Consider the following 12,999-nt stretch of genomic DNA (forward strand, 5'->3'; position numbering starts at 1 on the left):
CACCTCCACCCCCACCTCCACCGCCTCCTCCGCCCCCACCCCCACCACCTCCCCAGCAGCCCCCAGTACCGGCCCAGTTCCCACCTCCTCCACCGGCACCACCCAAATCCTTTACCCCAGGATTTGCTCCTCAGACTGCCCCCAAACCTGTGTCACCTGTCTCTCCTTTCCCACCTGCCCCACCACCAGCCACCACGGGTGGACTGCCACCCGCGCCACCCCCTCCTCCGCCTGCGCCCCTCAAGAAGCAATTCAGTCTCCAAACAGGCTCCACCTACCACCAGCCTCCACCGACTCTTCCCAAGCAGCACAGTCTGTCAAAGCCCCCGCCTATTTCCACAGGAACGCCCCCCGTGTCGTCTTTGGTGAAACAGCTCGCAAGTCAGTTTCCAGGGGCTTCAACCCAAGTAGCCAATCACACGGAGAACCCCAAAGTTCCCCTCTCCCCACCCGCAGTCAAGTCCAAACCAAAATGGCAGCCTGCTGGCAGTCAACAGGTACAGTCTTCAGAGTTCCCACCCCCTCCGGACAGTGTTCAAGTCAACAGGACTGGTTTTCCTGCCCCACCACTAGCGCCACCGGCTCCGTCGCCCCCTGCCTCTTGTCCAACTCCACCACCCCCGCCCCTTCCCCCTGGAAATATGGGGTCACCTGTGAGGACGTCGCCCTCCATCCTAGTAGGTAAAAAACCTCCTCCGGCCCCCCAGAGGAACTCCAGCATCAAGTCCAACTCTACTGCGTCCTATGAAGAATCCAGGAGGAACCTTCTCAGTAAATTTGCCCCGGAGATTAACACCCCTTCATCCTCCCAATCCCCCACCACTGCCTCAACTTGGTCTCCGTCAAAGGATCCCTCAGCGGGACCCCGTGCACCCCCAAAACCCGGTAAGCTGAACCTGGCCAACCTGCCCTTGGGTCTTCAGGCCAAAGTCAGCCAGGCGAAGCAATCCGGCGGCGACTTCCCCTCCCCGCCAGCCGAGTGTGGCTACTTCCCTCCTCCGCCGCCACCGTCTGAGCTATTCCCGCCTCCACCTCCTCCTGGGAACGATTCTCATAGTAATGGACCTCCAAGAGTAGCTGTGGTGAACCCCCAGCCTCAAGCTCCTCCTCCTCCTCCTCCTCCTCCCCCACCAGTCTCTATTATTAACAACTCCACTTGGGGAAAGAGCTCCCTGAAAAAGACTCCTCCACCGACACTTGTGCGCCGTAACAACACTACGCCAGAACCGCCACCACTCTCGCCACCACCACAGCTACCTCCACCCACCTCACCAAAGGGCAGCTCAGGCCAGCCCAACTTCCTTGCGGATCTGAACCAGACGCTCAAGCGAAAGTCTGTGGGTAAGCAAGGCAAAATGGACCCTGCTGGGACTATGGATGACATGACATTGCCGCCGCCTCCCCCTGAGCTGCTCCTTGAAGAGGGAAAGCAAAGCAATGGAGGAAATGATGGCTACTTGTCCGGGAACATCTCAGGCTATGCAACACTACGACGAGGACCCCCACCTGCCCCACCAAAACGGGGGGATGCCACCAAGCTTACTGGGTAGTGGTGAAAAAAAAAAGTTTTGGAATGACACACTATTGCTCTACCTGTTTGGGAGCACAATAACAAATTGCTGTTGTACTGTACATACCAAAAGCTAATTGATCAGCGAGGGTTCACGTTTTTCAAATTCTCAGGATTTTCAACATTGACTCTCTTAGCATGTAGCTTCGATCCTACTGCCAAGTAAAACATGAAGTATTAACTCTCCCAAACTCATAATGATAAATCTTGTGCATTAAGCATTTGAAGTAAATTACAAATTAATTTAGGAAATAAGACTAGATTCATGTTGGACCCAAACCAAGTACCATTTTCTGTTCCTGCATATTGGAAAGGAAAAAACGGACCTTGTTCAGGTTGTAAATGCTAGTGCATGTGTATGATTGCTGCGTGGGACTCATACGAACATGCATTGAGCACATGCATGTACATGAGTAAGAGGCCTATGCAGAATCGGGCATGTTTGCTTTTGTGTGAAATTATTTAAATGATCAATTGAAGTGTTTTTATATTAAGATCAATAAAGATCTGGTCAGATGTGATTATGGAATGTACATTGGAAGTGAGACATGAATGGCTCACATCCACACAATGTCCATAATGGAGAGCGTAAAATCTGCAAAAACTTTGTGCTGTCTTTATAAATGGTCGTATCCCGTGACAAAAGCAAAGAAGGAGGCCTTATTCTTTAAGTCTTGCACACTGTGGGGAGGTGGGAGATTGAACGCTCTGCAGACTTGGGGGAAAATACTCATGCAAAAATTTTCCATGGACCTCTCAAGGCAATTGGAAGGAAATTGTTGCGGAGTGCCCCCCCCCCATATTATTTTTTTCTTTTTTTTAGTCCATTTGTACAGTTGCTGCAGCTGCTGCTTCCTTGCTGTCCCCCCTGCCCCCAATCCATCCGCCATGTCACATCGCAACAATCCAGGAAGTAGGCTGGATTCGTCCACATGAAGGATACTCCACAGGATACTGTACAGTACATCAAGTACATCATCAATGGAAACATTAAATTCATGTGAGGGTCACATAAGACTTGAATGTTGCTCTCGGATTAGTGGGTCTGTTGTATCTGGATTCTTTGTGGTGCCATGAAAGTCTTCAGCCTAACTGCTTGCAGCAATGCCTTCATTTTCATTGGGGTGCTTGCGCTGTCCCAACATTTTAACATGTGTCAGGATGACATTTATATGTCCATCACTAGTAAAGATGAAGGAGATTGGCTTTTATTTAAGAGGGATGATAAAGACCAGTGGAAACTGTTAAACTCACATGGTCAAGCCTAAAAGAAGAAGATCCTCGTGAAATGGGTTCAACGTGCTACTCTTTTATTCTAACCAACATGGTTGTGGCGTATTTCTTTTTTTTTTTTAATCTATCCTTAACAGGATATTTGCTACAGTTCTGTGTGTAAGTTATTGATGTGCTCATGTGGGGCCTAAATGGTTGCAAATTGATTAAATGTGTCCTTCCTTATAAACCGAAATTCACAATATAAATGTTCGAACCAGAATTTGTCCTGAGTTATTTATTCAGCCCGTAGTATAGGTTTCCTCATTTTTGTGATTATGTCATAATTCTTATGGCCTAGAACAGGGGTCCCCAACCGCCGGACCGGTACCGGGTCGTGGGTCATTTGGTGCCGGGCCGCACAGAAAGAATAAATAACTTACGTTCCTTCCATTTTATTCATTTCGGAATCTGAAACATTTTTTTATTTTGAAAAAAATACCGGATTCTCTGTTATATCATCAGTCTGCAGCAGTGGTGCTCAATTATTTTGTCATGCCCCCCTAGGAAGAGGAAAACATCTCGCGCCCCCACACACGACTATAAATAGTATCATTTGTCTATAAAATTGTTATAAGTACACCTTTGCATAACACTGTATCCTTATTAACGTATGAGAATAAAAAAGAAATATGGACCAACTTACAACAAAGAATAGCTTTAGTAACTGTAACAGACAAGATTTAAAGTGCATCTGAAATTCAAAAATAAAATAAAATCCTTAATTTAACTATAAATATTTTTTGACTGACCATGTCAAACAATACGATACTGAACAATAAAATTACATATAATCAATAACTAATAATGAATTCAAACTAATCAACATTATCTCAGAGCACAATATTAAAAAAACACTTTAACCAGCAAAACAAATATATATAAAATAATACGGCACATTCGTGTGTCCTGAGAGATCAAAAGCTGTGTGATAGCAGAGTGCTACTACGCAGGAGTCGTATCACGTCCGGCTATTTCCGGAATCAACAACCCAATATATTGCTATAATGACGAGGGAATAAATACACACAGCCTGCCTCTAAGACAGTGTGAATGAAGAACTTTTAAGTCAAAGAATCAAAGGAACACGATGCAGCCCCCAGATATGACATTTGAAAAAAAAAACGATTTTTGTCCGCACGAACTCCTAATTTATGCACACCAAATACTGAAGTGTGCACACAAACTACTTATTTGTGCATTGTAAGGTGTATTTGCTCAAAACAATAGAGTGTATCAGTTTGAATATTAAATATGTTGCTTTTGTAACGTAATCACAAAGTAAGATTGATCATGATTTGCAAATCATTGTATTCTTTTATTGATGTTTGACAAAAAGACTGCTTGGACCCATTCATCCCATTCGCAACGCCTCCTGTGCCCCCTGAACTCTTGAAACTCTTCTCAACTTTTGTCCAGCATTATTGATTGTGCCAATTCAACTTACGCTAACCATGACAGGAGAACATTTGCAAATGTGGTAGAACTTCACTTTGCACAAAGTATTTTCCAACAGTTCCTGATGTATGGTTGCTTTTGTTTTTTACTTCCGAGGTCACGGGAGGAAGCTTCATTCAACACCATCAGTCTGAATTTCCTTCAGGGTTGAATGTTTATGTACAATTCCAGTGAAAAGTCATTTCCATCCATACAAACCATTGTCAGTTGACCTGAAAGTATTCAGTCCAACAGTATACAGCGCACTGAAAAATTATTTGGTCCTCCTTTGATTCATTCCGCATTTGTTATGGTGCAAACAGGGTCTGAAGTTTCCAATACAAGTTTCCTCGGTTTGAAGTGCTCCCAACATATGTGGTTTTGAGGTTTCGGAAGTGAGATTTATGTCTAATAGGTCTTCTTTTTAAATATTTACTTTAATTATAAGTTTACTCTTGCATTGAGTTAAGTCGTCACCGTAGGGATGAAACTGTGGTAAATAGGAATAATACAAATAACAAATGTTGGAACACAAGGCTTTCGGAATGTCCCGTAAATGTCCCCAAGTGCAACGTTTCAAAGGCTCCAGTCGCAAATTGCATCTATACAGTCCAAAACATGCAGTCCTTTTCATCGTTCAAGCGTCCCCATCAGCACTTCCAAAACGGCCAGCAGAGACACTTCAAACTCTTGATCTGAGAAGCGAGCCACTGACTGGCGAGCATTGCGTCGTATCTGCAGGCGAGTAGAGGGCGCCAGACTTAGGATCTCCTCGATGGCCTCAGCATAGCTGTCCTCGTCACCGGCAAGGAAACCCGTCTGGCCTCCCTCGAAAGGCACCACGATGTCAAGCTTGGGACCACCGGACTTGTGGGCAAGGATCACTTTGCCTGCCGCCATGCACTCCACAACACCTGAAAGCGGGGGAGGGACGACACAGTGGTCAACACATTTCACAAACAAAGAGGTCAGTGATGCTCATTTACCAATCCCAAAGTGCTCATTCCACATGGTGTGCAGTCCAATAGTGGCCCCGCCCAACTCTCTTTTTAACTCCGCAAAGGGGATGTTCAATTTAAACTCCACCCTGTCGGCCACACCCAGTTCCTGGCACAGCCCCCGCAGCATCAGTACCCTATCCTCGTCCTCATGATTCCTGCATCCTCCAATCAGGATCAGCTTCAAGGTCTCCCTCCCCACTGCGGCTTCCCTTCGCCGATCCAACACCTTCTTGAAAGCTTTGATCTGCAACTGGTGATCCTTCTCAGGCCGGAACTGCCCGATAGAGATGATCGAGTGGCATTTTTGCTCCTCATCCTCCTCTAGAGGAATGTCCAGGAATGCGCTGACGTCGCAGGGTGGGTAGACCACGCTGGTGCGGTTAGACGCCTGCCAGAGTGACAGAATGTGCTCAAGTGTCCAGGAGGAGTTCACCATAACGAGGTCACTGCAGGAGCCGGCCATGCCATAGAGTAGACTAAACAGGCAGTAGTAGACGACTTTGACGGCGCTCAGGAACAGACTGTCAGAAATGTAACCTGGGTTGTTGTACCTGAGACGAGAATAGTTCATAATTAGGGTCACCGCTTCATCTGTATTATACAAGTAAAAGCATACCTGGGGTTCCTTTCTCTCACCACCGACAGCATGTCAGTGCTGATGGTGGGGTAGTGGACGTAAGCGCATACGCTGCATCCTCCCAGGAAGCGGAAAAGTGGCAGAGTGAACGCGTATCCCATTGAGTCGATGTAAATGTCAGGGACAAATTCTGTGAGCGCCTCCCATCCCAAGAAGATGGAGCCGATGCTTTGACCGAACAGGGTGAAGTGAGGGAACAGACTGGGCTCTACAAGAAGTCTCAGCCTCAGGAACACAAAGTGAATCGGCCGAGGAAGCACGATGTTGAATCGGCGCCGTGCTCCATCCACAATCTCGTGGGCCGAAACGCCCAGGTCGCCTGTGTAGACCACAATGTCGATATCTGGGTACCTGCGTAGACAGGTGAAACGCACATAGTTGATTTAACTCTCAACTGTTATAGTATTTTATTCTACCACTGATCACTTTAGCTCTGCTTGATATTGTGCACATTGTCTTACAGTTGTCACTGGGTGGTACCACCGCACTTCGGTTCACTTACATTACGGAATGTCCTTCCATACTTATTTGTCATGTCCCTGTTTATTATAATACTAAGGCAGTGTGTTATACTGGAGACAAATTCCTTGTGTGTTCTACATACTTGGCCAATAAAGATGATTCTGATTCTTAATTCAGAAAAATCCGTCAAGCGTACCTTCGCTGCAGAGCCCTGATCGCACACCAGAGCACCCTCTCTCCCCCACCGCCAGCGTTGCAGTAGGGGTGGAAGAAGGCCACTGCCTGACGTCTGGTCCTTGCGTATCGACTGTTCCTTTTCCCTTTCAGCCACAGACGCACTGCCAGCATCAGCAGGACCAACACGGCAATCAGAAGCAGACATACAAACAGCACATGGAAGAGCACCTTCCACAGGAAGCTACAACACAGTAGCCGAACATAAACACTCAGGTAAACAATATGTCTGTCATTGTGGTTGTGGGGTTACAATATACTGCATCACACTAAGAACTGTAATGAATGCGCTGTCACTCTCATGCACAGTGTATGAGTTATCTTAGAAACATTTCAGTCTGTTGCAATATTTTCATACAGCATTGCAAACTGTACGCTTCATTTGGGTTATTTAGATTATGAGTATATGAATGGGGAATATAAAACCCAAGTCTTGGAATGAATACACGTAAGAAAAAAAAACTGCACATAACCTCTCTGCGAACGCAATGTGAATACGATGAACAACTAACAAAACAACCCACGTGTATCTACAGTGCCATCTACAGCACCTCATACATACTTGGCCAATAAAGATGATTCTGATTCTTAATTCAGAAAAATCCGTCAAGCGTACCTTCGCTGCAGAGCCCTGATCGCACACCAGAGCACCCTCTCTCCCCCACCGCCAGCGTTGCAGTAGGGGTGGAAGAAGGCCACTGCCTGACGTCTGGTCCTTGCGTATCGACTGTTCCTTTTCCCTTTCAGCCACAGACGCACTGCCAGCATCAGCAGGACCAACACGGCAATCAGAAGCAGACATACAAACAGCACATGGAAGAGCACCTTCCACAGGAAGCTACAACACAGTAGCCGAACATAAACACTCAGGTAAACAATATGTCTGTCATTGTGGTTGTGGGGTTACAATATACTGCATCACACTAAGAACTGTAATGAATGCGCTGTCACTCTCATGCACAGTGTATGAGTTATCTTAGAAACATTTCAGTCTGTTGCAATATTTTCATACAGCATTGCAAACTGTACGCTTCATTTGGGTTATTTAGATTATGAGTATATGAATGGGGAATATAAAACCCAAGTCTTGGAATGAATACACGTAAGAAAAAAAAACTGCACATAACCTCTCTGCGAACGCAATGTGAATACGATGAACAACTAACAAAACAACCCACGTGTATCTACAGTGCCATCTACAGCACCTCAAGGAGATGCGCAGATACGAGGGTGATTCGTTTTGTGTTTATGGCCTAGAAGACTTGCAAGAAGTGAATTTTCATTTCAAATATTAACTATAATTATGACTACTGGTGCGTTACGTCGTCGCCATGGGAACGCAAACTCCCGTCGTAAAGCGTGGGCTCATGTACACTGGTTAGCTTTTACACTCAAACGAAAATAAAAACAATCCTGCTGCGAGAAAATCTCGGAAATGGAAAAGGTTTATAAAGTCGATTAAGATCTTTTCATGTAAAAAAATGTGTGTAGAGTGTAACCGGCGTACATACATACCACAGACACAGAACGAGTTCGTCGTGCGCCGACATTTTGCCCACAGACACAGACACCAAACTGCACGCGTCATCTTTTCAACTTGTTGTGGCGGCACTTGATTAGCGCCGTCTATAGGTGAGGATGTATAACTACATCACAACTACTGTATAACTGGTGCTGATGAGTGTCAAATTAAAACAAAAGAACTGTCATCTATCCATTATCAGAACTGCTTATCTTCACAAGGGTCGCGGGCTTACTGGAGCCTATCCCAGCGAGTATGTGAGGTAAACCCTGAACTGGTTGCCAGCCAAGCGCAGTAATTTGTCTTCACTATTGAATTGTTTCAGTATTCGACTATTTGTCAGTTTATTTAATTTAATTATTTCAATTTCAGTGTTTCACTATTTCACTAAAATGTTATCTTTATTTATTCAAATGTTGGATGTATTTATTCAATTTTGTGACTCTTCGCAAACCTCACCGTCAAAAGGTAATATAATGTCCAAATTAATTTTTGTTGTTTTCCATATGGTTAAATGTGTTTCCAGAGCAGGATTTTAGCGGTCTGCTCCCTATAGCCCGACGGATTGATCTATGCCCCTCCTCTCTGAAAAAATCCAAAGTTTAACTTCTGAATAAACACTTAAATCAATAACAGCTCCCTACCCTTACAGTTTGAACGAACGTCTGTCATTCGCACTGGTTCCATTATGAAGGCACTTGTGATTTGCTTTCTTTTAATGGGCCACCTCGCCGAGATGGGACATTGCACTGAAACACAGTAAGTTAGATTTTTGTGTGTGTGATGAAGGTAACAGTTATAGCAGAATGTCAATCCAATTATTAGGCCTATGTTTGTTTTCTATTTTCTTTTGTGGGTAGCGACCAAATTCTGTCAATCACACCAACAACACCAGAACAAGTGGGGATTGTGAAGAATATCTCCACTCAATATGAGGTAGAATAGATTCGTCAGTTACAGTCCCCTCCAAAAGTATTTTAACGAGAAGGTCAATTCCTTTGTTTTTGTAAACATTTGGATTTGAGATCAAAAGGTGAATGTGAGAAAAAAGTTAATTTCAGCTTTTATTTCATGGCATTAACATGATCTACATTTAGAAGTATTGAACAACTCAGGACAGAGCCCTGTTTCTTGAAGCCATCTACTTTTCAAGTGAGCAAAAGTATATGAAGAGACATTATTAATGTTATAGTGGAAAATAATATTTAATAATTGATGACATAACCCTTACTTGCAAAAATTACATTAAGCTTGCACCCCATTGACTTTACCAGACGGTTGCATTCTTCATTTGAAATACTTTTCCAGGCCTTGACTGCCACCTCTTTTTGGAACAGTGGATTGTGATACATTCACCCCTGCCCTGTATAGTGATGTCACTGGCTGTTGTCTTCGGGTGTTCCTTTACAGCTCTCACAATCAACTGCTGTTGATACCCTTGGCCAACTTGTTCGATGTACATCAGTTTCTTTCTTTTTTACAACATTCCAAATTGCTTGTGCGCATGTGAAATCCAAAGCACAAAACAAGCACTACAGTATTTCATGTTTAAGCAATGAATTTAAAAGCCTAAGGCTACACCAAAGCAACTAGAAACACCCATCAGTCACTGTTCCAGTATTTTTGCTCACTTGTGGCTCCAAACAAAAGGTACTCTGTCCTGAGTTGTTTAACAGATCTCGATGTAAATACCATGAAATCAGCTCTTTTGTCTCATAGCTGTATTCATCTTTTGATTTGAAATCCAAATGTCTTCGGTATACAGCAAAAAGAAATTAATTGACCATGCTGTTCTAATACTTTTGAAGGGGACTGTATTTTGCTGTGTTTTTCTTCCGCTCCTGCATTGTGTCCGTGCGACATGTCCACAGACCGCATTGTGGCAGCCCGTCGATGCCCAGTACATCCAAGAAGAAACTCAAGTTCACCTCTTTGTTCCTGCAAACAGCTCAGCCACAGTCAAGGCTTTGCTGCAGCGACATAACATAGCACATGAGTACGTCTACACACAGACACATACACACACACACACACACTCACACACACACACACACACTCACACACACACACACACACTCACACACACACACACACACTCACACACACACACACACACTCACACACACACACACACACTCACACACACACACACACACTCACACACACACACACACACTCACACACACACACACACACTCACACACACACACACACACTCACACACACACACACACACTCACACACACACACACACACTTGCTTTTGTCAATCTGTGTGTGTGTTTTTTTTTTTTATAAGAGTGTTACTGGACAACACCAATCATCTGATTGAAATGCAGACGAGGAACGATTCCACCGACCCGAGAAGCACCACGAGTTTCTATGAGCAATATCACAGCCTAGAGGATGTATATGGCTTCCATCACACACTGGGTTCCTTCATTAGGCAGGAATGACCTGCTCTCTTTTTTTTTGTTGTTGTTGTTGTCTGCTTTTCAGATCTATTATTGGATCAACAGGACCGCCCAGGACAACCCAAACACAATCCAAACCATTCTTCTGGGTTCCTCATTTGAGAAACGACCGCTCTACGCTCTGAAGGTGCACATGTTCAACTATTAATCAAACGCAACAACTCTGATCAGATAGGCATAGAGATGAGTTTCTGAACATGATGCTGGATCCTATCCAATTGAAACTTGGTTTAGCTTTTGGCCCTCCAATTTTTGACACCATTAATGTGTGGATTTTCCCCAACATTTAACAGTATCATCCTGATAAAATAGTAACAATATTTTATTCCACTCTCAGATCTCACTGAACAGTGAGAATAAGAAAGCCTTGTGGATTGACTGTGGGATCCACGCCAGAGAGTGGATCTCTCCTGCCTTCTGCTTGTGGTTTGTACAATATGTGAGTACATCTGGTTTGTAAATTCTGTGTGTTGGTCCAGAAATCACTTGGATGGGATGTTCTGTTCTCCGCAGTCCTTAGCTTTTTACAAGCAAAACCAGGACATCACTGACATTTTAGACAACATGGATGTTTACATCCTGCCTGTGATGAATCCTGACGGGTACCTTTACACATGGACTACGGTAAAAGTGCATCCGGCAGCAGTGGACAATCATTTATCGAAGATATTCAATTCAACTCTGCATATTTTTTGTGTGGCTCAGAACCGAATGTGGAGGAAGAGCCGATCAATCCACCCAAGTAGCTATTGTGTTGGTGTTGACCTTAACAGGAACTTTGACGCAAACTGGTGCAGTAAGTCTCCTTTAGGCTCAAACACATACGTACACATGTGGACAAAATTCTTGGCACCCTTCTAGTATAAAAAAGAAATTTAATTTTTAAAAATTGTTACTGAAGTAACTTGAAACTAATACCTGAACAGATTAATTTAAAAATCTAATAATAATAATAATAATAATAATAATAATAATAATACTGGCCTGGACACACAACTCTCATTAAAAGCCCGAAGAATGTTTGCTTCCCTCAAAGAACAAAATATGAAGTATCAAAACCATCATTTATGTCCAAAGTTGGTTTGTTTTGTTTTTGAAAACAGTTATGCCACTGGGATTTTGTTCAAGTTCAAGTTCAAGTCAACTTTACTGTCAAATGTGCTCTATGTGCCACATACAGCACAGATGAAATTTCTTTCCTCTCAACCACAGGAGAGAGAGGAGCCGCTGCGGGTGCCCGCGCCACCATCAACAGAACAGTTAACATAAAATGACAAACTAATACAACACAACATATACGACACAGACAGTCGTGCAATCTTAACCATTTTCCTGCATATCCTTGGGTGTTTGGAGCAGTCATAGATGAAAGAGATAATCAAAGTGTCCTTTCACCAGTGGATCAAAGACGTCATGCTGAAAATGTGCACACGTCTGCTACAAGCTAAGTTTATTATTTAAGTTTATTCAGTTTATTTATTGAATGGAAGGGTGCAAAAAATATTGTCGGTCTGTGTAGGCTGTACAGTGTTTTCAAAAGCCTTGGATTTGAGGCCTGTGTTTGACCACCAGCGGAGGGAGCCTCCAATGATCCCTGCAGTGAGATCTACTGTGGTGCCTTCCCTGAATCGGAACCCGAATCGGAGGCCGTAGCCAACTTTCTGCGCAGTAAGAAGGACACCATCGAGCTTTACCTCAGCATTCACGCCTACTCTCAGATGCTGCTTTTCCCATACTCCTGCACCTTGGATGAGGCCCAGAACCACAATGAGCTGGTGAGAACTTCTCCCCAGCGCAAGACAGAGGCACAGTTTTATTCAAGCCGATGTCAGACGACATGAATGCATCCTGATTTTGCTCCGGCCGACATGTCACAGAGAAACGTCGTACCTCACAGCCGATTTTGAGTTTTCGTGATGCATCGTAGCCGGTGTAGTCTGACATACTCAACGAGTGGTCGTGAGGGGTTTAAGACGCTTCACGATCACGATGACGAAAGTCTGGTACTTCTGAATTTTTATTCATCTTGACGCATCGTGTGACATGTCCTACGTCATCTTCCATTGGTTTGTCGACATTGAACAATAGGAAGACAGTGGCCTCCTGGTTTTGACAAGAGACTGGACGTGGCGCACACCATCACAATTTGGTGTGGACAGTGACTTGAACACAGGGGGAATATTGGAGAGTATACGTAGCATTTCAGCTCGTGCTGCCTTTACTAACTGCAAAGGTTGCAGCGGATTGGTAAACGTGTCATTAAATAAATTCGGTACCTCAAGTTCTTTTGCAAAATAAACAGTCCATCCAGTCCTCTCCCCACCATTTTTTTTTTTTTTTTTTTTTTTTTTTTTTTTTTTGGGACACATTTTTGGATTTTAACTTTTTCAA

The 12,999-nt window shown here is 44.0% G+C and overlaps 3 protein-coding genes across 4 annotated transcripts in view; 2 read left to right on the forward strand and 1 right to left on the reverse strand.

Moving 5' to 3' along the window:
* raph1b (Ras association (RalGDS/AF-6) and pleckstrin homology domains 1b) overlaps positions 1-3,065 on the forward strand; it is a 44,585-nt gene extending 41,520 nt beyond the window's left edge. Inside the window, exon 19 of the mRNA XM_019878517.1 lies at positions 1-3,065. This exon is cut by the window's left edge and continues 2 nt beyond it. Coding sequence (XP_019734076.1) covers positions 1-1,550 — 1,550 coding nt within the window. The 3' untranslated portion in view covers positions 1,551-3,065.
* A 1,068-nt stretch (positions 3,066-4,133) lies between these two features.
* alg11 (ALG11 alpha-1,2-mannosyltransferase) lies at positions 4,134-8,234 on the reverse strand. 2 transcript variants are annotated; one of them, XM_019878532.1, is made up of 5 exons: positions 8,129-8,234; positions 7,230-7,451; positions 5,897-6,268; positions 5,266-5,831; positions 4,134-5,193 (listed from the first exon to the last, which is right to left on the reverse strand). In XM_019878532.1, the coding sequence occupies exons 1-5, from the start codon at positions 8,161-8,163 to the stop codon at positions 4,910-4,912; spliced, it is 1,479 nt and encodes a 492-aa protein (XP_019734091.1). In that variant the 5' UTR covers positions 8,164-8,234; the 3' UTR covers positions 4,134-4,909. The 2 variants fall into 2 exon arrangements, with proteins under 2 accessions (XP_019734091.1, XP_019734092.1); XM_019878533.1 differs by lacking the exons at positions 7,230-7,451; positions 8,129-8,234 and adding exons at positions 6,576-7,164; positions 7,819-8,103.
* Positions 8,235-8,763: 529 nt separating this feature from the next.
* The window catches only part of cpb2 (carboxypeptidase B2 (plasma)), a 4,945-nt gene continuing 709 nt past the window's right edge, over positions 8,764-12,999 (forward strand). The window contains exons 1-9 of the mRNA XM_019878394.1: positions 8,764-8,894; positions 8,996-9,071; positions 10,007-10,131; positions 10,434-10,542; positions 10,634-10,735; positions 10,946-11,047; positions 11,122-11,232; positions 11,314-11,404; positions 12,181-12,383. Of these exons, the coding sequence (XP_019733953.1) occupies positions 8,824-8,894; positions 8,996-9,071; positions 10,007-10,131; positions 10,434-10,542; positions 10,634-10,735; positions 10,946-11,047; positions 11,122-11,232; positions 11,314-11,404; positions 12,181-12,383 (990 nt within the window). The 5' untranslated portion in view covers positions 8,764-8,823. The remainder of the gene's footprint in view (positions 8,895-8,995; positions 9,072-10,006; positions 10,132-10,433; positions 10,543-10,633; positions 10,736-10,945; positions 11,048-11,121; positions 11,233-11,313; positions 11,405-12,180; positions 12,384-12,999) is intronic.

Source organism: Hippocampus comes, unplaced genomic scaffold (assembly GCF_001891065.2).
Source record: "Hippocampus comes isolate QL1 unplaced genomic scaffold, H_comes_QL1_v1.1 scaffold345, whole genome shotgun sequence".
NCBI classification, from domain to species: domain Eukaryota; kingdom Metazoa; phylum Chordata; class Actinopteri; order Syngnathiformes; family Syngnathidae; genus Hippocampus; species Hippocampus comes.

Excerpts from the sequence above, each read along its gene's own strand:
- alg11 (XM_019878532.1), bottom strand. The coding sequence starts at position 8,163 with ATGTCGGCGCACGACGAACTCGTTCTGTGTCTGTG. Across the intron at positions 6,269-7,229 it reads ATCAGGGCTCTGCAGCGAAG|GTACCCAGATATCGACATTG; the intron begins GTACGCTTGACG and ends CTGTCTACGCAG. Across the intron at positions 5,832-5,896 it reads GTGAGAGAAAGGAACCCCAG|GTACAACAACCCAGGTTACA; the intron begins GTATGCTTTTAC and ends TTCTCGTCTCAG.